Source organism: Pleurodeles waltl, chromosome 1_2, assembly GCF_031143425.1.
Source record: "Pleurodeles waltl isolate 20211129_DDA chromosome 1_2, aPleWal1.hap1.20221129, whole genome shotgun sequence".
Lineage (NCBI taxonomy): Eukaryota > Metazoa > Chordata > Amphibia > Caudata > Salamandridae > Pleurodeles > Pleurodeles waltl.
In genome coordinates, this window is record NC_090437.1 from 214143344 (window position 1) to 214167513 (window position 24170).

The following is a 24170-nucleotide window of genomic DNA, read 5'->3' on the forward strand; positions in this document are numbered from 1 at the left end:
GAAACTTAACCAAGAGTATCTTCACATAGAAGTGAATGAAAAATATTGTAACATTTTTTTAAAAGTTTTTTATTTTTTTTAAATGTTATTAAACATGTAAAACATATCAAACAATGTTATAAATAATTACGGAAACTTTTAAAGTATAAATGAAATATAGTATACAATATATCCAATTACTTAATATATACTAAATAGATGTTATAATAATAATCAAAATATATAACTGAAATTGTAAGAAATATTAAAACAATGTTATCAATAGAAAACTATGACTAGAAAATGTACAACCTTGGTTTCCACCAGTCAGCCCAGTGGGAAAGTCTTACTGGGTCTGGCGGGGGGAAGGCCGGTGTGGCGCCAACCTCCCTGTCGAAAGTTCGGCGGATGGGTCTTTCCATCTGCCGTTATCCTAATTATACCCCTAGCCTTTTTCCTTCCACTATTAAAGAACCCCTTGCTTGACCCTTCGTCAGAAAATAGTTACCAGCCTATTTTGTTTCGAAGTCATTGAAAAACACCTCAACAAAAATCTATCCGAATACTTGGATAATAATAATCTTCTGAATGAAACACACTTTGGATCTTGTTCAGGTCATCACAATACCGAGACTGCTTTGTTTACGGCTTCAGAGGAGATCAGAATGACTATTGAAAGGGATGGGAAGGCTGCAGTGGCACTGTTGGACCGTCCACAGTCTTCGATACAGTTAATCATAAAGTTCTCATGGACAAGTTATCAGAAATTGGGGTTTCCTAGGTGGCCTTGGACCTCCTCTGCTCTTTTTTTAAGAGGGTAAGAACAGATGCTGACCCTTGGGGAGTTTAGGTCTAACCCCTAAACCCTGCTGTGCATGATTCCACAGGGTCATCCCTTCACTATTTAATGCATTTGTTTCCCCATTAGCTAAACGTATCCACTCTTTTGGCTTTACCTCAATTGCGTATGCTGATGACACACAGATCGTGGTATCAACTTGTTATAATTTGGATGAGGGCACAGTCCTTTCGACTCATGCATGAAAGCAATTGTAGGCTGGATAAGTAGAAATAGTTTGAAGCTTAACTCAAAAAACTGAGGTTATCTTGTTCGGCAGGAATGAAGCTTTTTGCAATTGATCCTAGTGGCCCTTCTTTGGGTCAGCTTCCAGCTCCAGTCCCCAAAGTAAGAAATCTGGGGATTGTCTTTGATTCTGAGTTGTCTTTCATAAGTCGCACCAATAGACTATCTTCATCTTGTTTCTACATGCTAAAATTGCTCAGGAAGGTGCTAACTTTTATTCCTACAAGCTTGCAGAATTCTGTTGTATTTTCCCTAACTTTATCTAGGATGGACTATTGTAATGCCTTCTATATGGGCATCCAACAGAGAGCTATGATCAATATACAGATGCTGCAAAATGCAGCATTTTATTTACTAAGGAAACTCCCCAAATGCATGGTGGGAAGGTGTTGGACACTAAAGGGGTGACATTTACTATTTCCACTCTAGCCTAAACCAATTTGGTGAAGGTGTTGGACACTAAAGGGGTGACATTTACTATTCACACACCAATTTAAATCAATTTGTGGAATGTATTGAGCACTAAATCGGTGACATTTACCATTCCCACTTCAATCTAACCCTATTTGGGAGTGTTGACATGTACTATTTACGATGCATTCTCACCATATTGGGGGAAGCTGTTGGACACTAAAGGGGTGACATTTACAATTGCCACTCCAATCTAAATCAATTTGGAGAAGATGTTGAACACCAAGGTCCATCATGGTCTGCATTGGCGATTAACAACACAATATTGTACAAATAGCAGAGATAAAGTCGCCAAATGTACAGATAAAATAAGAAAAAACAAACAATTATATATTACCGTAATCATCCCCTTGTCAAAATATAATAGTAATAAAATATGTAAAGGCAAATCATACCATTTTCTTGTTTCTTTTTAAGTAATTCTGGATGGCTTTTAACACTCGAAATGCTTGTGCGAGTTGACACTCGAGAGCTTCTTTTCCAGTCTCTAACAAAAGGTTCTTCTTTTGCAGCTGAAAGAACAGAAAACATGCTATGTTATGATTTAATTGAATGCAGTGCACAGTAGTTGAAAAGCATTTCACTATAATGGAATTCTTACAACCATGAATAGCGATTTCCATGTTTCTAAATCCCATGATTGAGAACACATCTCCAAAACAGATATAGTACACTGCTTTTCCAGTGCTGCCTCACAATAACAACGTGCTGCGACAGCACCATACATCTGTACTAGAGTTATGTTCACAATTGAAATCATAGAGCTGCGACAAACCTAAGGTGCTATGGCTATCCCATAGCTGTAGTCACAAATGTGAGCACAGCACTAGGACAGATGTAAACTATTATCTTAGAGCTATGTTCACAATTGAAAGCACAGCACTGGGACAGCAGATTATGGCGGTCATTACAACCCTGGCGGTCCAAGACCGCCAGGGCTGTTTTGACGGAAGCACCGCCAACAGGCTGGCGGTGCTTCCAAGCTCATTACGACCGCAGCGGTTGCGCCGCGGTCGCACTGCCGGGGCCGGCGGTTTCCCGCCACATTTGCCCCAGCGGTGAAAATCCGCCAGGGCAGCGCTGCTTGTAGCGCTGCCCAGGGGATTATGAGTCCCCGATCGCCGCCATTTCCTGGCAGTTTGAACCGCCAGGAAAAGACTGGCGGTACGGGGAGTCGCGGAGCCCCTCTGGGCCCCTGCACTGCCCATGCCGCTGGCATGGGCAGTGCAGGGGCCCCCTGACAGGGCCCCATGCAGCTTTTCACTGTCTGCATAGCAGGCAGTGAAAAGTGCGACGGGTGCAACTGCACCCATCGCACAGCCGCAACACCGCCGGCTCCAAGCCGGCTCCTGTGTTGCGGCTGAGATCCCCACTGGGCCGGCGGGGATCTCAAAATGACCGCGGCGGGAGTGCGGCTGCATTGGCTGCCGCCCGGCGGTCAGATCTTGGGGGCGGCTGAAGCCACCCGCCACGGTCATAATTAGGGCCTATGTGTGTGCCAGCTCTGTCATCCTAAAGAATTAGAACTCATGCAAGCTGCCCTGCACTTTGGTATAATGGTGAATTGAACATAAGGATAAATGGTAACTGCAGGCTAAGGAGGGATGAATCCAAAATTAGCTGCACCTTGTGTTTTTTATGGTCATGCTTGACAGTGCAGCTGTGACCAGACAGTTATGTGAGCATTTATAGAGAGGGGCTTTGGCTTCACCTACAAGTTTGGAGCCAGGAGTACATGTTTTGATTGGGCAGAGGTTGGGTGCTTCAACAAAAAAGAGCTTGCTCTCCGCACAGGGGTGATCTTTTTATTTATTTATCAAGCTGCCAGAGCTTCACCTTTCAGGGCCGCACACATGTCATGTAAGTATTGTATTGCTATTAGAGGGCCTCATTATGACTTTAGCACTCTCACCATGTGACCGCTAAACCCACAGGGAGAATGCCACCTTCATGCTGATGGTTTCTCCCCATCGTATTCCAATGTTCTCCCAGCTGACTGGTGGAAACGCTACACTATGACGTTCCTGCCAGGCTGACCTGTGGGAACAGTGCTACAGTATTGGCCTCGGCTCCCTTAAGGGAGTCCCAGCACCCTCAGAATGCGCACTGTCTGCAAAGCAGAGAGTGCACATTCCAACCATGCTGGACAGCAGGACCCCCAACACTGGCTTACTGCCAGCCTTTCCATGGTGGGGTCTCCTTCATGGAAAGGCTGGAGGTAAGTGGGGTTGTGATCAGCATGGCAGCGCTGAGTTCAGCACCACTGTGGCTCAGCACAACACCAACCACCGTCAGCCTATCAAAAACAATGTTCTTGGCGGTGACACCAGTCCCCTGGTGGGCCCGCCCAATAGGGTTGTAATGTGGCAGTCAGACCGTTTGAAGTGCGGTGGTCTGACCACCACAGCATGTGTCGGTCTTCGGACCACCATACTGGTAATGGTTTCATAAGGGGGACTCAGGAAGGGGCTTATGGGGGACTTAAGATGATACACTGAGAGCTGGAGGTGGGATGGGATACAAAGAAGTGATATCAAGAAGCAAATACAGGGGCAGGGGCACACAGATTTATGACAGAGGAGCACACAGTAGCTGCATGAGGATAGGGCCTCACAGAGGGTGGTACAGAGACACTTGAGGTGTTCAAGGACACAGGGGTACACAGAATGGTTACAGAGTGACATGGGGCACGTAGGGGGACTGCAAGGGCTAAGCAGGGCTGAAGGGATCAGGGACTGACTGGGTCAGGAAAGCTGAAGCGGGACTGCATGGGGTGAAGGTTGCCTAATGAGTGTATGAAAGGGTAAGCAAAATAGCACCATATGGGGGAGCAGTGTGTGGGGGCTACAAAATGGTAAGAGGGACAATGAAAGGATGGCAAAGAGAGAATTTGCAGTGGGGTTGGATTCATACAATGCGGTTGCAGGTGGGAGGGAGCTAGATCTAGGTGAGAAAAGGATGAGGTGGTCATTACACTGAGAGGTTTCAATGGGAAGCCAACGGCGAGCATTGAAATGCACTGGGGCAGCCTCCTAAAGTTCTACCATGTCAGAGCCAGTTCAGGGTAATGAGGCTGCGGAAAGACCAGGAACTGCAGCTCCATCATTACTGCATTTTAGTTCTATCTGCTCAGACATCAGCTCTGGTGACACACAGTAAGGAAGGGCTTGCAGCAAACCTATACTGTGGGAGGCAACCATTGTAGAAGGGAAAGTAGGTTTGATGAGATAGGACACTGAATACAAAATGAGTGACAGTCTGTCACACTCATTTGATATTCACTGTTGACTAAATACAAAGCCTGTGCAGGGTTCTGGGAGAGTTTTTACTCTCAGGTTACCCAATACACAGGGTGACACTAACAAAAAGGTTGGCAAGACTTTGGAACCATCAGGGCCACAGGTGCAATGAAAGATCACAAGCGGACACTGATATCCATATGATTGGCATATTACACCAACAAAATATCTAGAATTTGCCAACACACCCGTTATGCATTCACACAGCCAGCTGCATATGCCACACAATCAACATGATAAACCAACAACCCACTATAAGACAGCAATAATTAAAAGTCTAAAATATTGAAAAAACAACATTCCCAAAAAACGTAAAGGATACAATGGGAGATAAAATTGACTAATGTGTTCATCATGGCTTCCCAATAAACATTTAAACTTAATGAAAATCAGTGAAGCTGCTACCTTCACCTTATCTATCAACCCAGTCATAATAAGTCAGTCTTAACTCCAATACATACTATCACTTGAGAAAGTTCGAAATTATATGTTTGACAGGCTCTTTTACTTAGTTTATTAGCATGTAAAAGGTTTCTTGAGGCATGACTCACTTCTTGACAGAGCCATGGTACAGAATTAGGAATTGGTGGATGTGTGGGTACAAGATGGTGGACCTTTGGGGGTATGATTTTGGATATTTATCTGTATAATAATGATGGGTGTTTTGGTATCTGATGATGGCTGTGTTGGAATATGATGGGTATCGAAGAATGATCACTGCTCTACTGTTTGATGGTGGGTCAGTTGTGTGGGACTGTTCTTGTTTTTGTATGGGCATATGATGGTGACTGAGCTGTCATACATAATGTTTGGTTTATGCACATATGAGGGTTGATGTGTTGCCACACAATGGATATCGGGTGTATGTATGAAGGTGGGTATTTTGGGATACCATATTAGGTATGGTGTTGTATGTTGTTGGTTATGGGGGAATATGATTGGGATGTTGTGATCTGTGATGCATTTGATGATCTTGTATATTGTGTGTTAATATTGGGATGAGAGTAGGCTACGAGTGAGCATTAAGGTTGATTTAGTACGGTCAGGCTCGTAAATAAGCACAGGATAGCATGTTCACATTGTAATTGCATTACCTTTTTTGTTAATATATTAATCAAACAAAACTCCTTTTCAACATTATGTATTAATTATAAATTATGAAAAAATCAGAAAAAAACGTTGAAAGTTCGAGAACTTTAAAAAAACATGTAATTGATATTTTCAGGACCCTGCCATACTGTGGAAATGTGACTACTGTTCTGTTTAGGCAACACTTGTTAAGCTAAACAAACTATGGGGATCACGGCACATGTTCAGCAAATACACACTAAACAGATCGATGTAGAGGGTACAGCAAATATATTTTTTAAATAATATAATATATTTACATAATTACTGATGACAGTCCAACCATTGTCTCTATAATTATCTTCTAGTGTAGGCTTCCATACAATGACTCACAAGTAAAAAATGTAGAAGGAAAATAGCCATTACAATGAAGCCCAAACCCTGCAGGCCATTACAAAGAAGGCTTAACCACAATGCTATATTACCACGCATGCCACTACCAAGCATGGCAACAAATATGCCTGTACTGCACATGACATTGCAAAGAACTTCATTGTAAAAGCATGAATGTTAAAGGCATATTCATTGCAAAGGATTTACAGGTTAAGTGTACCTATTGGCAGTCACCAGTAGGAAGTTATAGTAAGGACCCAGTTCCTATAGAAAATGTGCTTATTGATTTGCCTACATCTTTGGTGTTGTTTGACCAATCTTCATAAAAGTTTCCATAAAAAGTGTGCCAGAGAATCTTGTTGCACATGGGAAGTTTTGGAGTGACCCGTCAAGCGGTGGCTGAGAAAAAGGAAGGGTCAAAAAAGAGCATTTCCCATTTTAATTCCTGCATGGATTTCAGGCACGACTGCAGCCAGAACTGCTTGATGTAGTTACACCAAATCTGGAAGAAAGGTAGCTCTTAGTACAGAAACAGTGCTTTTTACTATTAAGTGTATATCCATTCAGTAGTTTTTTTAAATATTAAAAGAAGACCAAATTTGTACAGCTGGAGGCACAAAGGCTTGGCAAATACTCCTGATCTCGTACAGAGATCTGATTGGGTGCTAACACTTCAACCAGGAAGTGTTGGCAGCCATTTTGAGACTCAGGTTCAGCTGAGTCTAAAACAAAAAGTTTAAAAAAAAAAATAAAAGAAAGAGAGCAGGGGAATTGGTACCCTACTCCCCTAGTCTTGATGCAGGGATCACCCAGGACCTCCAAGGCTTAAAAGTATTTTTTTTAACTACTGCAGAAATCGCAGCAAATCCACAAATTTTGCTGTGATTAGCTGCAGTCTCTAATGCCTGCTTTTATTTGCCCCTGGGTGGAGAAGGTCTTTTGGGCATAGCAAAACATTAGGAGGGGGCACACGGGGCCCTTCTCCTATGGCTTATGAAAGCCCTGGGGTCCGTCTCCTCCCCGTGGCACAGCTTTTTAATTATGCAGAGGGTGCCCGTGTGGCACTTCTGTGCCCGGGACCTCTGCCTCCCTGGGGCAGATGTTTATAAATTACTGTGACAGGACTGTCACCTCCCCAGGGAACTGCTTTTAATTATGCAGCACCCCCTTAGCCCTAGTGACCACCATGTAGTAATCGAGTCAGGACAACTTAAATTAGGTTCTTTATTTACAGCCCCAGACACGTAATACCTCTGGATCCCCTCTGCATCTTCTCCTTAACTGTCAAACCCCCGAATCCTCAACCCACAACATTCTATATTTCCTCATGCGCGATGGAATCCAAGAGACATGCTGGCTCGTGAACAACGTGACTGTGATTCACGTTACAACACATCTTCCTCTTTTACATGTTCAATTGAAATAAACATACACTTAATAACTGATATCTTATTACATACATGAACTAACAAAACAAATACATTTTTATAATCACAACACAATGGATGAATGAATACCAACTCTTCAGACTAACAACTCATCTAGCCTGTGTGGTGTTAAGTAGTATGAACACATACAAAATCATCAAACCTTTTTGGTTTGGAAATGATTCTACCAAATCTTCCAGTATTGGTTTGGCTGTTCTTGTTTGTCTTATTCTGCAAGTTTTGAGCACCAGAAGTTTCATCGTCCTGAAATGAAGTCTGATCCCTCTTATCAGTTTGTGCATCTGAATTAGGCACTTCCTTATCCACTTCAACATCAGTTTCTAACCAATCATAATTCTTGACTGTCTCTCTCTCAGCTTGTATGTCATTCCTACACATTGTGATTCTGCCCAAATGCCACACTTTCCCATCGCTTAATTGAACTGAGTTACAGAACACTTCCCACACTCTGAGAGGCTCAGAAAATCTACTTTCTCCCTTCCGAACTTTCCTTTCTTTCCTAACTCTCACCCAATCTCCCCATTTCAAATTAGATTCTCTGGTTCTGATTTTCTTCTCATGCCATTCCTTATATGCGTGCTGGGCCAAATTAATTTTCTTTCTCACTATCTCTGGTGACCACTCAGCCTTTTTTACTGAAGATAACCAACCAAGATCTTTGCCAATAGCTTCACGACCCCTCATCAAAGAGAATGGGCTTTCTTCAGTGACGCTACTAGGAGTAATGCTATAAGCCCAAATTAACTTATACAATTCACTTTCCCAGTTCAAAACATTGCTTTTAGCCAATTGGATGTTACCTTTGATGACCCTGTTGAATCGTTCCACTAAACCATTTCCCTCTGGATGGTACAAAGAGGTGGTTTTGTGAACGATGCCATTCCTTTTAAAAAATGTCTTAAATTTCTCAGCAATAAATTGAGGTCCATTGTCAGTAATCAATATCTTAGGTAGACCTTCTCTCATAAAAATTCCATCTAAAAATGAAATGATCCTTACACATTCTGCCTTATGCACAATTTCAATCTCTGGCCATTTTGAAAAATGGTCTACTTCAACCAGAATGTATTTATATTCACCCTCATTACATTCCACTGGACCTACTACATCCAAACCAATTTTCTCCCAGGACATCTCAGGGCATATAATGGGTGATAGAGGTGGTTTAAATGTTTTCTGACATTTATCAGACTTATTACACTCTATACAGTCTCGTATTTTCCTTTCAATTTGTGTATCAATACCCGATCACCAATACTTGTTTTTGACTCTTTGTTTAGTTTTTGATATTCCAAGATGCCCTTCATGACATAAATCTAGAATTTTCCTCCTAAGAGATACTGGAGGTACTGCTCTCCCACATCTGAACATTATGTCATTCTCTAAACTAAGTTCATTTCTTATTTCCCAGGATGTTTTTTCATCTGTCCCTAGTTCTTTTTTGTTAGGCCAACCCTTGTTTATGTAACATGCTATTTCTTTTAATTTCTCATCCTTATTCCAGCCCTTTTTCCATTCTGTAATGTCAATGCCTTCCATTCCATCATCAAATAATCCAGCCATACAGCTTTCATCGTCCAACACTTCATCTGTATCACTTACAGGTAATGACATTCTACTTTAAAAATCTGCTACTCTGTTTTTGACCCCCGGCCAATACTGAACATCATAAGTAAAGTCTAACAATTTTACTGACATTCTGCTCAATCTTGGGGAGGCATTTAGCAAGCCTGCAGTTGTTAACACTTTTGTCAAAGGTTTATGATCCGATCTTAACAATACATGGAGTCCCCATACAAATTGTCGAAAATGATTCAACGCCCAAACACAAGCCAGTGTTTCTCGTTCTATAACCGAATATTTTTCTTCAGCTGGAGTCAACGAGCGTGATGCAAAGGCAACAACCCATTCTTTGTTCACATCGTCACACTGGGTCAATACCGCACCCAACCCTTTATTCCTTGCATCAGTTGTAACAATGGTCTTACATTTTGGGTCAAACTCTTGAATGATCACAGTACCATGAAACAATTAGTCGTTCTGCGCTCACAAAATTAATGGTTCCAATTAATTGATCCGCATAAATGTATAATATCAGCAGCTGTACGCATTAGTGAATAAGTCTGTCATTAACAGTCCGTCTCCACACTGATTCCTTAATCATAGAAATGTGCGCACATACACTAAAAGACAGTCAGCATTTCCTTGAACTAGGTTCTTCCTTATATAGAACTGGTGAGCATTTTAAACTCACCCCTTGTATTTCAAAGCGTAATGCGGTATCAACGCAGGCCAACGCACATCACTTTTGAACAATTAATCGTGACATGACAAGTCTTACATAATGCTCCATTGTTTCCTCACAACTGGTGAACAAATCTCTGTCATTTCCTCACAGCTGGTCAATGAATCCCCACTGACTGCTCTGCATGTCCAGGGCTGTGCCAGCTCGTCGCCAATTTCTGTAGTAATCGAGTCAGGACAGCTTAAATTAGGTTCTTTATTTACAGCCCAGACACGTAATACCTCTGGATCCACTCTGCATCTTCTCCTTAACTGTCAAACCCCCGAATCCTCAAGCCACAACATTCTATATTTCCTCAGGCCCTGTGGAATCCAAGAGACGTGCTGGCTCGTGAACAACGTGACTGTGATTCACGTTACAACACACCACCTCCCCAGGGCACTGAGAAATATGTATTTGGCTAGGCCCGCTAGGCCCTCCTGCCCTCCAGGCACTGCCACCTCCCTTAGAAAAAAATCTTGAATTAATCTTTACTTAAGCTCGTGCCCTAACGTAACTATAACTCGCGCCCCCGCCATGCATAGTTTTTTCATCATAAATGTTACTGCAAATATTACAGTGATATTCTTAATGATGTTATCAAAGATTTCATAAATTCCATAATTTGTAATTATATTGTGTAAGTTTGCGCCGCTTTTGCGTCAAAAAAGTATGCAAAGGGGGTGCTAACTTTCATAAATCAGGCCCTTAGTACTTAAAGTTTTACTGTGCATATCCCTTTACCAGTCATCAATTTACAAATATATGTTCATTGGAAAGACATGCGTGGTAAAGCCATATTTGTGGTAAAAAATGTTGTTGTAAACAAATGCGTGGTGAAGACGCATTTGCTGTAGTGACCGCCGGGTAAATGCATGCTTGGTAATGCCCTGCACGTTTCTGTTATACAACTATTGTGCAGCTATTGCTAACTCTGTACATACACATAGGACAAGATATTTCTAGTTTCATTATAAATAGAGTGGTCACAATACAGATTGTAAGCCGACATGTCCCATAGCTTCATGCACGGATGCTGTGTTGTTCTGAAATTCCCTTCGAACTTATGTTATGCAGACTGGAAAGCTGTTATGCTTAGGCATCGATAAGTTAGCATTGATAAAACATCCTGTATTTTTCATATCTGTACGTTTGCTAATATCACTCAGTGTATGAATTGTTTAACAAATTGTCAATAATGACAATGGAATGCAAAATTGAAAAACATATCACTAAAAATATCTTACCTGTTATCTCTTTGTCTACACCAGTTTCCTCGGCAACTTTTAAAAAGATCTGAAAATGCAAGCAATAAATATTATGTGCGTGAGGGCTCTGTGCACGAAACATTTCAAAGGTAAACATTTCAGTAATACATCACCTCTTCAAGGGTAGTGTCTGAAACGCCATAGCTGGAAATGCCCAGGTTTGAAAGTTCCACGTCCAGTTCCTTAAACAGATGCACAAATGACCCGTCCTGTGCACCTTTGTAAGGTAGTACATAAGTGATCTCTTGGCCAATGTCCTCTACCAGCTGAGCTTTTGGAACATGTTTGTGGATGAGGCATGTAATGGCTGCCACATCTGTTAAAGGGAAATGGATTTCCAGTTAGCTAAAGCTAATTAGATTATTGCAGGTAAACAACAAACATTAAAGATAAATAATACATCATCTATTCTGCAAACAAAACACACACACACACATCAGCTGGAGTTTTAGAACATGCTAATAGTTTTGAATAGTCAATTCTACTGGTAAAATTAAGAGCATGCCTAAAAAAGTTTAATGCAGAGAAGTTAATGTCCTATGTAATAACATAATTTGTGATGAATGCTACAAGGACAACAAAAGAATTTAACTTTGTCGACTGGATGATTGTAAATTGATAAGCTCAATATCATTTTAATTAGTTTCAAATTATTCTCAATGTTTTACTTTGCAGTACAGGGACATTAAATCAAGTTGTAAGGTATTGCATTGGTTTTTACATAGATCCCTGCTAGACTTTTCAGGGCCCTAAGTTTGTCAGTTAGTTTTCAAAGTTATTAAGTCCCAGATTTAAAAGAAAATGAGGGAGCGAGACACTGCGCAACAATTGGCAGCGCCATGCTCTGTCATTTTCACAACGCAGGGATGTGCCATAATTAATAGAATATGGCGCAACCCTGTGTTGTCCACGGCACCGGCGCTAAATTTGCTGCCGAATGCGCCTTGGTGCAATGATGGCTGCGTTGAGGGTGAATTTGTATTTGTGCAGGAAGGTACACCTTCCTACACAAAAACAATCCCAAATGGTGATTTGCTCTTTTTTTGTGTGTTGCAGAATGCAGCACACATAGAAAGAGCAAAAAAACCGAGGAGAAATAAAAGCATTTCTCCTTGTTGTACCACTCTAATGCCATCCCTTGGGTGGCGTTACATTTTTGCCACTTCCTCAGGTTTACAAAAACACGTAAATCTGGGGCAGTGTCAAAATGTAATGGGTGTTGCTGTGGCACGCCCACAGCAGCACCCATTGCACGCCCCTTCCACACAAAGGGCCTGATTCAGACCTTGGCGGGCGGCTGAGGCCGCCCGCCAAGGTCCCGCCGACAAATGACCGCACCGCGGTCAAAAGACCGCGGCGGCCATTCATACATTTCCGCTGGGCCGGCGGGCGCTCTCCAAAAGAGCGCCCGCCGGCCCAGCGGAAATGCCCCTGCAACGAGGATGCCGGCTCCGAATGGAGCCGGCGGAGTTGCAGGGGTGCGACGGGTGCAGTGGCACCCGTCGCGTATTTCAGTGTCTGCATGGGAGACACTGAAATACTTTGTGTGGCCCTCTTACGGGGGCCCCTGCAGTGCCCATGCCATGGGCATGGGCACTGCAGGGGCCCCCAGGGGCCCCGCGGCACCCCCTACCGCCATCCTGTTCCTGGCGGGAGACCCGCCAGGAACAGGATGGCGGTAGGGGGTGTCAGAATCCCCATGGCGGCGGAGCGCGCTCCGCCGCCATGGGGGATTCTGCAGGGCAGCGGGAAACCGGCGGGAGACCGCCGGTTTCCCGCATCTGACCGTGGCTGAACCGCCGCGGTCAGAATGCCCTGCGGGGCACCGCCGGTCTGTCGGCGGTGCTCCCGCCGACCCTGGCCCCGGCGGTCAGAGACCGCCGGGGTCAGAATGACCCCCAAAGTGCTGCGTGTGAAGGGGCTGTATTACAAGGTAGCATTAAGCCAGAAATAGTGGCTTAACGCCACCTTGTAAATATGTTGCAGGGCATAAAAATGACACTCCGGTGGTGCTAGGGGCTCATAAATATGCCCCTAAATTTAGTAAAAGTTTCACTCTGGCAATACATTCCCTCCTGTTCAAGGGATTCTTCCCTCAGACTCTGCATGCAGTGTCTGATGCAGAGACAGTGATTCACAAGAGCACCAATTTGTTTCAGGCAGTCCACAAGATTAATAACCCATGGGCGTGCCAGAAAACACGATTAGTAATTTAGACATGGGCGGAGCCCTTTCAAGACCAGTATAGCCTGTGCAAGTTTAAGTCAAATTCAGCTCTCAAGATCAATAATCAAGGCAGAGGGCATGTTTAATGTGCTACAATTGAAAGCATAGTCTGTCATAGTGCATCACTGTTCATTGGTGGTGGTGAGAAGGGGCACAACTACTCATTGTTGGATTTTCACACACCTTGCCTTTACCTGTTTTGCACTTGGTCCTGATGTGTCCTGAGAGTTGAAAGGAGAATAGAATTCAATGGTCAAAGGTGAAAATGTCACCACAAACAATTGCAGAAAAAGTCACCAGGGCTGGATTGAAAATCACAATCAACCTTGGCAATGACATTCCAAGCAGTCCCACATACAGGAGGCAATGACCAGATTGGGGCTTGGTCATGACAGCCCAAAATGCACCACATAACCTGCAGCCCACCAAGGAAACGCCAGAATATTAGAATGGTCGGTCCAGTCCTGACAGACACACACACAGACTGACACTGTGTTCCAGGGCACTTCTAGCCTGCCATTCTCAAAAGGGCACGTAAGCCAGTCAAACAGTCTGCAGTATGCTTTGATTCCTGTGAAGTCACCGCTTCTTCTTGAAAGTTTATAAAATATCCAAAGTGTAATCTTGCAAATTATTAAGAACATGGGAGACTGTAGCTGTAAATACATATTCTTTATTTGACCCAAGTATTGAAAATGTTCAATGATTTAGTCCGCATCGTGTGAGAGACATTTTACAAGGAATCGTTCTCTTCTGACCAGCTTGATAAAAACTTAAAACCAGGATTGACAATGCCAGAAGGCCGTGCTTTTAACTTAATGTACCCCATATGCCACTGTTGACTCTAGGTACCCAGTAACCCGTCATATATCCACTCTATCACTCGTAAGTATCCTCATTAATGTATTTGTTCATCCAACCCTACGCCCATCAACAATAAAATACATACACAAACTCAACAAGTATTCTCTGGATAAATTAAGCAAGTGTAAATATGGCAAGCATATGTTTGCAAAAACAATAACCAAAAATTTACATAGCAGTAAATGGCCTGCTTGCAATGGTAATGTGCATGTTATGGCATTGTTTTTAAAGTTCAAAAATGGCTCCCACATTTAAAAGTAAAGTGATGACCACACTGAAACTGTAAAACAATGACCGACTAATTTAGAGCTATTAGGTCTTAAATGATGGTTATTACACTGGCTTTAGAAAATAATTTTCTCACACGACGTCTCACAGGTTACCAATTAAACAAGGGCTTCTACTTTAAAAAATATTGACATTTAGTGAAGGGGAAATGTGGGGTCTGTGGTCTGCTGTCCCTCCACGGCCTCAATCCCGGCATTTCGAGTCATTCAAAGGTAGTCACAAAATGACATCTGCCTCATAAATATTAATGAGGCAGGAATATTTTGCTTCTGCTTGTGAATGGGCATGTCGCGTTTTGAGTGATTAGTACATCAGTTGCAGTGCAAAAAGAAGGTGGAGTAGATAAGCAGTCGGTGTGAAATTAACCAACTGTTTTACAACACCACTTTAATACATTGATGACCATATTCTGTTACCTGGTGTTCAAAGAAAATATAGCTACATACCGTTTATTCAAATAAATTAAAAGCATGCAGAAATGCATGTTGGATGACGTTCATTATGATGCCCATTATAGCACTTGCCATTGTTAACGCTGAATTTTTACTAATGAATAATCACGTATTCTGAGTGTTGGAGGGGTAGGCAAAAAGTTAGGGGTCACCGCCCTAAGGCTGTCAGGTCTAATAGTTCCTAAGTACCAACCGCTAATTTCAACAGAGCCGTAGTTAGATGTTTTTCCAAATTTGTGTTGACAAAATTTGTTTTGCATGAACCCCAAACATGCTATTCTAATCAGAAGGTTAGTTAGAATACTCACTGATGATGCTCTCTACAGGTAATAACAGTTGTATTTTCTGTATGCCATTTCTCTTGCACAGCTCTTGCTATAGATTTGTACTGTAACCTTAGAATGTTAAACAGAGATTCTTTAGAAGATTGGGTCAGCCAGTATTGTTTCTGTATGCTTATCATTTGAATTTGGAACTAAGTGACGTGACATTAGCATTGTTAATATGGGGAAATAAACATTTTAACTTTCACATAAGGTGTGATTATTCATGGCCAAGTGGTCATGGTAAGTGGAAATTACTGACACCTGTGATTATTGATGCTATTGATTGTAATTGCTATTGATTTGTATTGGTACTGAGCCTTATGGTGGGAACTACTCTGATCACAGTCAAAAGGTCCATCGAACCTCCAACACGTCCCCTTATAAACTAATGATCAATAGCCAAATAAGGTCAGACGCGTTAACTCTGTTAATTATCCAGGTAAAGTTAATAGTTAATAGTTAATCGATGCAACATTTATGGGTTTTGATGCACCATAGATCGACCTAGTAATCACTGCACCTACAAATACATCAACACCATCATCTGCTTGAAGTAAGCATTTAAAGATGCTTTTCAGTGGATACAATCTTCCATGTTCTATTTCTGCAAAACTTGTGAATGATTTAATTTGTTAACCTTAGTCTGACAGTAAAGTGTTTTCTTACACCTTTTAAAAAGTAAATATCTACCCTGATCACAAAAGACATGCACTGGTATCTGTTGAATAATGGTTTCTAAGGCACCTGTGTAAGGCACTTGTGTACAAGGGAATGCAAAATCAAAAAACCACGTAGCAGATGATAACACCAGCCCAATGGGCAGTGGACAGCAAGTGACTGCAGTAGTGTATTGAAGAAAGATGTGGGACTTCACCTATGATGAAATGGCAGTACTGGCATGAGATTCAAGCTCAGGTGAATCTGCTCTTACCCTTTGGTAAAAATGAGGTTTCTGGTTGGCTAGGGTATGAACCTAAGCCAGGCAGAACCCACCACTCTAGTCAGGGCAAGTAAGTTGCACACCAAATATAACCTGTGCTCACCCCCTGGTAGCTTGGCACAGAGCAGTCATTCATATCATCAGGGTCAATATGGAAAGTGTTTGCTCAACACACTCACACCAATGACATATTAAATACACCATGAATGAGACTCCACATAGGGTTTATAAAAATAGTAACTTCTTGTTAGAAATGGGGTTTTTGGTTGGCAGGTAGGTTGCCCTCTGTCCAAGCAAGAACCCTCACTCTAGTCAGGGTAAGTCACACACAATCCAAAATCAGCCTGTGCTCACCCTCCGGTAGCTTGGCACGAGCAGTCAGGCTTAACTTAGAAGGCAATGTGTAAAGCATTTGTGCAATAAATCATACAACACCATAGTATAACACCACAAAAATACACCACACAGTGTTTAGAAAAATATAGAATATTTATCTGGGTAATTGTAGGTCAAAACGATCAAAGTTGCAATACGAATTTGTAAAGATATCACTGAAAAGTGATATTAAGAGTCTTTAGGTCTTTAAAAAGCAATAAAGTGTCTTTCAAGCACAGAGTACCTGGTTTCTGGTGGGAAATCTCCTCAGAGGGCCACAGGAGAAGAGATGCGTGGAAAAAGGGGTGTGTGCGTCGTTTTCCGCTCAGCACACACAGACTTGCGTCGTTCTTTTCCACGCGGGGAAGTCGGGCGTCGTTTTCCGGCGCGCAGACAGTCTCTTTTTGTGGATCGCGGGGATTACCAGATGTCCCGGGTCTGTGCGTGGATTCTCCTGCTTATTTTCCGGCTGCGCGTCGTTCTGCGGGGCTGCGCGTCGAAGTTTCGATCTCACGGTAGGCGTCGCGTCGATTTCTCCTTGGAAGTCGGGCGGCGTTGTCCTTGCGAGGCCGTGCGTCGAAATTTTGGTCTCACGGCAGGCGTCGCGTCGATTTCTCCTTGGAAGTCGGGCGGCGTTGTCCTTGCGAGGCCGTGCGTCAAAGTTTCGCACTCACGGTAGGCGTCGCGTCGATTTCTCCTTGGAAGTCGGGCGGCTTTGTCCTTGCGAGGTTGTGCGTCGAAGTCTCGATCGTCCCGAGGGCGTCGCGTTGATCAGCGTCGGTGTGCGGCGTTTTTCTCGCCGCGAAACAAGCTGTGCGTCGAAATTTTCGGCGCACGGAGCGTCCACGTGAAAGGAAGAAGTCTTTTTGGTCCTGAGACTTCAAGGAACAGGAGGCAAGCTCTATCCAAGCCCTTGGAGAGCACTTTCACAGCCAGACAAGAGTTCAGCAAGGCAGCAGGGCAACAGCAAGACAGCAGTCCTTTGGAGAAAGCAGACAGGTGAGTCCTTTGAGCAGCCAGGCAGTTCTTCTTGGCAGGATGTAGTTTCTGGTTCAGGTTTCTTCTCCAGCAAGTGTCTGATGAGGTAGGGCAGAGGCCCTGTTTTATACTAAGTTGTGCCTTTGAAGTGGGGGTGATTTCAAAGAGTCTCTAAGAAATGCACCAAGTTCCCTTTCAGCTCAATCCTGTCTGCCAGAGTCCCAGTAGGGGGTGTGGCAGTCCTTTGTGTGAGGGCAGGCCCTCCACCCTCCCAGCCCAGGAAGACCCATTCAAAATGCAGATGTATGCAAGTGAGGCTGAGTACCCTGTGTTTGGGGTGTGTCTGAGTGAATGCACAAGGAGCTGTCAACTAAACCTAGCCAGACGTGGATTGAAGGGCACAACAAGTTTTTAGTGCAAAGAAATGCTCACTTTCTAAAAGTGGCATTTCTAGAATAGTAATATTAAATCCGACTTCACCAGTCAGCAGGACTTTATATTACCATTCTGGCCATACTAAATATGACCTTCCTGCTCCTTTCAGATCAGCAGCTGCCACTTCAACAGTGTATGAGGGCAGCCCCAATGTTAGCCTATGAAGGGAGCAGGCCTCACAGTAGTGTAAAAACGAATTTAGGAGTTTTACACTACCAGGACATATAACTACACAGGTACATGTCCTGCCTTTTACCTACACAGCACCCTGCTCTAGGGGTTACCTAGGGCACACATTAGGGATGACTTATATGTAGAAAAAGGGGAGTTCTAGGCTTGGCAAGTACTTTTAAATGCCAAGTCGAAGTAGCAGTGAAACTGCACACACAGGCCTTGCAATGGCAGGCCTGAGACAAGGTTAAGGGGCTACTGAGGTGGGTGGCACAACCAGTGCTGTAGGCCCACTAGTAGCATTTAATCTACATGCCCTAGGCACATGTAGTGCACTCTACTAGGGACTTACAGGTAAATTAAATAGTCAATCATGGATAAACCAATCAATAGTACAATTTACACAGAGAGCATATGCACTTTAGCACTGGTTAGCAGTGGTAAAGTGCTCAGAGGTCAAAAGCCAACAACAACAGGTCAGAAAAAATAGGAGGAAGGAGGCAAAAAGTTTGGGGATGTCCCTGTCAAAAAGCCAGGTCCAACATGACCCCCCACCAGCCTAAAGCCAGGGGAGAACAATCACTATCCTGATGTACTTCCCTGTTTGAGGCGACAGAACAAGGACCCAGGCCCACAACAGCAGGGGCATGCTCCAGTTCTTCGCCTTCCTGACTCCAATTGGATCCCTCTGTCCATACTCTCAGGGCCCACTAAGCCCATCCATGGGGAACCTTTCTCCTTTCCTGCGGATCCCATCTGTGCAGCACCTAACCTTACATTGCTCACAGATGTATCCCAGGAGCAGGATAGTACCACCAGGACCAACACAGTGGTGTTGCCCATTCTATCCCCGGGGTGGGACACTTGTCCCCTCCCCAGGGATAACTCTGTCCACCCGGACAGCAAGCCACAGTGATTACTGACAGCTGCCAGGGATGAGAGACAGGCCCCAGGCCTCTCAAAGCTCTCCAACCACTGTGGCTGTGGAGAGTGGGGGGCGGTAGCCCCAGGTGCTGGGCACCCTTTAACCACTCTCCCTTCCACCAGGTCAGGGATGACAGCCTGAACCTGGTCCTCCCCTCTGGGGCTTTGTACCCTCCCTCCTGGAGCGGTACCCCCAGAGTCCAACATGGCCAGGGGGCTTACAGAAGTCGCCCTGTACCATTCCTCCACCAGTGCAGGGCTGTTAACCTGCCACTGGCCCTCCAACCTGGGGTCTGTACCTTCAGGTTGGACTAGGGCCCGGGGTGAGGCTTCCCTCCCCCTGCCCTCCCTTCTGGGGTCCAGCACCCTCCAACTAGGAGTGGCCTCCTCAGAAGACAACATGGTAGGGGCACTGTTATCAGTAGCCCCTCCCTCCAGGTCCGGGGGGACACCCTGAACCTGGTCTTCCAGCCCAGGGTCTGTACCCTCAGACTGGATCACCGCCTGGCAAACCAGGACTTCCTGGGAGGCACACCTACCCCCCACCAGGTCAGAGTTTAACCTCTGCACCTGCCCATTCAACTCAGAGTCACCACCCTGAAGTTGAACAATTGCCTGGCACGCCAGGACTTCCTGGAGGGCACACTGACCCTCCACCAGGTCAGAGTTTAACCTCTGCACCTGACCATTCAACTCAGAGTCACCACCCTGAAGTTGAACAATGGCCTGGCACACCAGGACTTCCTGGAGGGCACACTGACCCTCCACCAGGTCAGAGTTTAACCTCTGCACCTGACCACTCAACTCAGAGTCACCACCCTGAAGTTGAACAATTGCCTGGCGCCCCAGGACTTTCTGGGAGGCACACCTACCTCCCACCAGGTCAGAGTTTAACCTCTGAGCCTGGTTCCCCAACCCAGGGTCACCACCCTGAGGTTGGGCAATTGCCTGGCACGCCAGGACTTTCTGGGGGGCACACCTACCCCCCACCAGGTCAGAGTTTAACCTCTGAACCTGGTCATCCAACCCAGAGTCAACACCCTGAGGTTGGACAATTGCCTGGCACAGCAGGGCTTCTTGGGAGGCACACCTGCCTCCCACCAGGTCAGAGTTTAACCTCTGAGCCTGGTACCCCAACCCAGGGTCACCACCCGGAGGTTGGGCAATTGCCTGGCACGCCAGGACTTTCTGGGGGGCACACCTACCCCCCACCAGGTCAGAGTTTAACCTCTGAACCTGGTCATCCAACCCAGAGTCAACACCCTGAGGTTGGACCACTGCCTGGTACACCAGGGCTTTCTGGGGGGCACACCTACCCCCCACCAGGTCAGAGGTTAACCTCTGAACCTGGATATCCAACCCAGAGTCACCACCCTGAGGTTGAACCATTGCCTGGCAGGCCAGGACTTTCAGGGAGGCACACCTACCTCCCACCAGGTCAGAGTCTAACCTCTGAGCCTGGTTCTCCAACCCAGGGTCACCACCCTGAGGTTGAACCATTGCCTGGCAGGCCAGGACTTTCAGGGAGGCACACCTACCTCCCACCAGGTCAGAGTTTAACCTCTGAGCCTGGTTCTCCAACCCAGGGTCACCACCCTGAGGTTGAACCATTGCCTGGTATACCAGGACTTTCTGGGGGGCACACCTACCCCCCACCAGGTCAGAGTTTGACCTCTGAACCGGGTTAGCCAACCCAGAGTCACCACCCTGAGGTTGGGCAATTGCCTGGCACCCCAGGACTTTCTGGGAGGCACACCTACCTCCCACCAGGTCAGAGTTTAACCTCTGAACCTGGCCATCCAACCCGGAGTCGACACCCTGAGGTTGGACAACTGCCTGGCACGCCAGGACTTTCTGGGGGGCACACCTACCCCCCACCAGGTCAGAGTTTGACCTCTTCACCTGGTAAGCCAACCCAGAGTCACCACCCTGAGGTTGAGCCATTGCCTGGCATCCCAGGACTTTCTGGGGGGCACATCTACCCCCCACCAGGTCAAAGTTTAACCTCTGAACCCGGTTATCCAACCCAGAGTCACCACCCTGAGGTTGAATCTTTGCCTGGCATGCCAGGACTTCCTGGGGGGCACTCTCACCCCCCACAAGGGACACGCCGTCCCTAAGGGCCACACAAGAGTCTGGTTGGCGCAGGTCTCCCGACCTCTGCCCATCCGGCAGAGTCTGGGTTTCCCCCAAACCAGAAACGGTCTCACCTGGGTCATTCCTGGGGGGCTCTGCTCTCAGAGCTGACCCCTGACTTTCAAGATCCTCCACTGGGGTCTGCCACCCCCTCTCAACCCTATGTCTGGACTTCTGCACCCCCCCACTAGGAGTGGTACTGCCAGACACCAGAACTGTTGGGATGCTGTCTACAGTCATCCCCCCAAGTTCTTCTGACACTGCGGGGCTTCCCTCAAAAGGTGGCCCTACGGTACAGGTTAGGCTCTGAGACCTACCTGGGACACTACAATCCTCTCCCACCTCACTTGGTCGGGAATCACCTAGACCACTCCCTTCAGGCGCACCCCCAAATGCCTCTTCAGACTCTCTGGTACTCACCCAAAAGTCTGCCTCCACTGTAAGTTCCCTGGGGTCAGAGAACTCACACTCCACCTGGTGTTGGCGTAGCTCTGGAAAATAAGGACCAGACATATGCTCTCCAGCAATTACATCACTCTGCCCTTCACATGTATTAACCACAGTACCCTTCACCCAACCACCTAGTAACTCAACCTTGGAAAAGCACTCTACTTCACCCTCCTGAGACTGGTGAGACAGTATCTGACTGTCCCTGACACTCAACCCAAACTCTTCTGGGATGTCTCTACACTCTATATCCAGGACGTCCACCAGGGGGGAACCCTTTTCTCTGTCACTCTCTGCTAGAGTCAGTAAAGTGTCCCTCCCCCCAGTAGGAATATGACTCCCTGTGCCAGTTCCCCAATCCTTCTCAGGGACCCTGTGCATAACGGGAACTACCTCATACCCTTGAACTGCCTGGGGTGTGTCAACTCTCTTCTTCAAGTTGGGTACCACATCTCTGGGCTTGTGCCCTTCTTCAGCAGTACTAGATGCAAGATTTTTGCTGCCACCATCTGAACTGGACTCAGCCCTTCCGGCCTCCAGTTTCAGCTCTTTACAGCTCAGCTCTTGAGCTGCAATCTTTTCTTCTTCCAGGGCTAAGAGACTTGCTGCCTCAGCCCTTTCAATAAACTCATCTAGCTCTTCCATCCACCGTGCTTGAGCCATGAGCCATTCTTTTTTCACTGGGTCTCTTTCCTCATCTGAGTCGTCCTCCTCCTCCTCTGAGGGGTACTTAGTCATTTGGTTTCTTGCTGCCTCTCTCTCTGCCCATCTGTCTTCCTCCCAGACTATGTAGGCACGTAGCATCTCTGCTTTAGTAGATCTCTTTGCTACAGGAAGGCCACATTCTCTGCAAAGCTTCCTTAGGTCAGCCTTAGTGAGGTGGTCAGTAGGCAAAAAGAATAAGTAGGTAAGCGATCCCATTCTGATAGGATCTTACCAGCAAAAACCAAAATCCAAAGTCCAAAATATCAATAGTATATCCAGGAGGACATCAGAGACCAAAAGTCAAAAAAGAGATAAAAAATCAAGTTGACCTTCAACTGTGGGTAGGTAGTGAAATACTTAGCTACTGTATGTCACTGCACAAACACAAGTCCTATCCTCACCGCTGATCACCAATGTTAGAAATGGGGTTTTTGGTTGGCAGGTAGGTTGCCCTCTGTCCAAGCAAGAACCCTCACTCTAGTCAGGGTAAGTCACACACAATCCAAAATCAGCCTGTGCTCACCCTCCGGTAGCTTGGCACGAGCAGTCAGGCTTAACTTAGAAGGCAATGTGTAAAGCATTTGTGCAATAAATCATACAACACCATAGTATAACACCACAAAAATACACCACACAGTGTTTAGAAAAATATAGAATATTTATCTGGGTAATTGTAGGTCAAAACGATCAAAGTTGCAATACGAATTTGTAAAGATATCACTGAAAAGTGATATTAAGAGTCTTTAGGTCTTTAAAAAGCAATAAAGTGTCTTTCAAGCACAGAGTACCTGGTTTCTGGTGGGAAATCTCCTCAGAGGGCCACAGGAGAAGAGATGCGTGGAAAAAGGGGTGTGTGCGTCGTTTTCCGCTCAGCACACACAGACTTGCGTCGTTCTTTTCCACGCGGGGAAGTCGGGCGTCGTTTTCCGGCGCGCAGACAGTCTCTTTTTGTGGATCGCGGGGATTACCAGATGTCCCGGGTCTGTGCGTGGATTCTCCTGCTTATTTTCCGGCTGCGCGTCGTTCTGCGGGGCTGCGCGTCGAAGTTTCGATCTCACGGTAGGCGTCGCGTCGATTTCTCCTTGGAAGTCGGGCGGCGTTGTCCTTGCGAGGCCGTGCGTCGAAATTTTGGTCTCACGGCAGGCGTCGCGTCGATTTCTCCTTGGAAGTCGGGCGGCGTTGTCCTTGCGAGGCCGTGCGTCAAAGTTTCGCACTCACGGTAGGCGTCGCGTCGATTTCTCCTTGGAAGTCGGGCGGCTTTGTCCTTGCGAGGTTGTGCGTCGAAGTCTCGATCGTCCCGAGGGCGTCGCGTTGATCAGCGTCGGTGTGCGGCGTTTTTCTCGCCGCGAAACAAGCTGTGCGTCGAAATTTTCGGCGCACGGAGCGTCCACGTGAAAGGAAGAAGTCTTTTTGGTCCTGAGACTTCAAGGAACAGGAGGCAAGCTCTATCCAAGCCCTTGGAGAGCACTTTCACAGCCAGACAAGAGTTCAGCAAGGCAGCAGGGCAACAGCAAGACAGCAGTCCTTTGGAGAAAGCAGACAGGTGAGTCCTTTGAGCAGCCAGGCAGTTCTTCTTGGCAGGATGTAGTTTCTGGTTCAGGTTTCTTCT

At 45.7% G+C, this 24170-nt stretch overlaps 1 protein-coding gene across 3 annotated transcripts in view; it reads right to left on the bottom strand.

Annotated features, from left to right (window-relative positions):
* Positions 1–24170, bottom strand: part of LOC138299526 (phospholipid-transporting ATPase ABCA1-like) — a 2649159-nt gene that overhangs the window by 1284693 nt on the left and 1340296 nt on the right. For all 3 annotated transcript variants that reach the window (XM_069237840.1, XM_069237822.1, XM_069237830.1), the window contains exons 25-27: positions 11408–11610; positions 11274–11322; positions 1930–2046 (exon numbers count right to left, since the gene is read on the bottom strand). In XM_069237840.1, coding sequence (XP_069093941.1) covers positions 1930–2046; positions 11274–11322; positions 11408–11610 — 369 coding nt within the window. The remainder of the gene's footprint in view (positions 1–1929; positions 2047–11273; positions 11323–11407; positions 11611–24170) is intronic.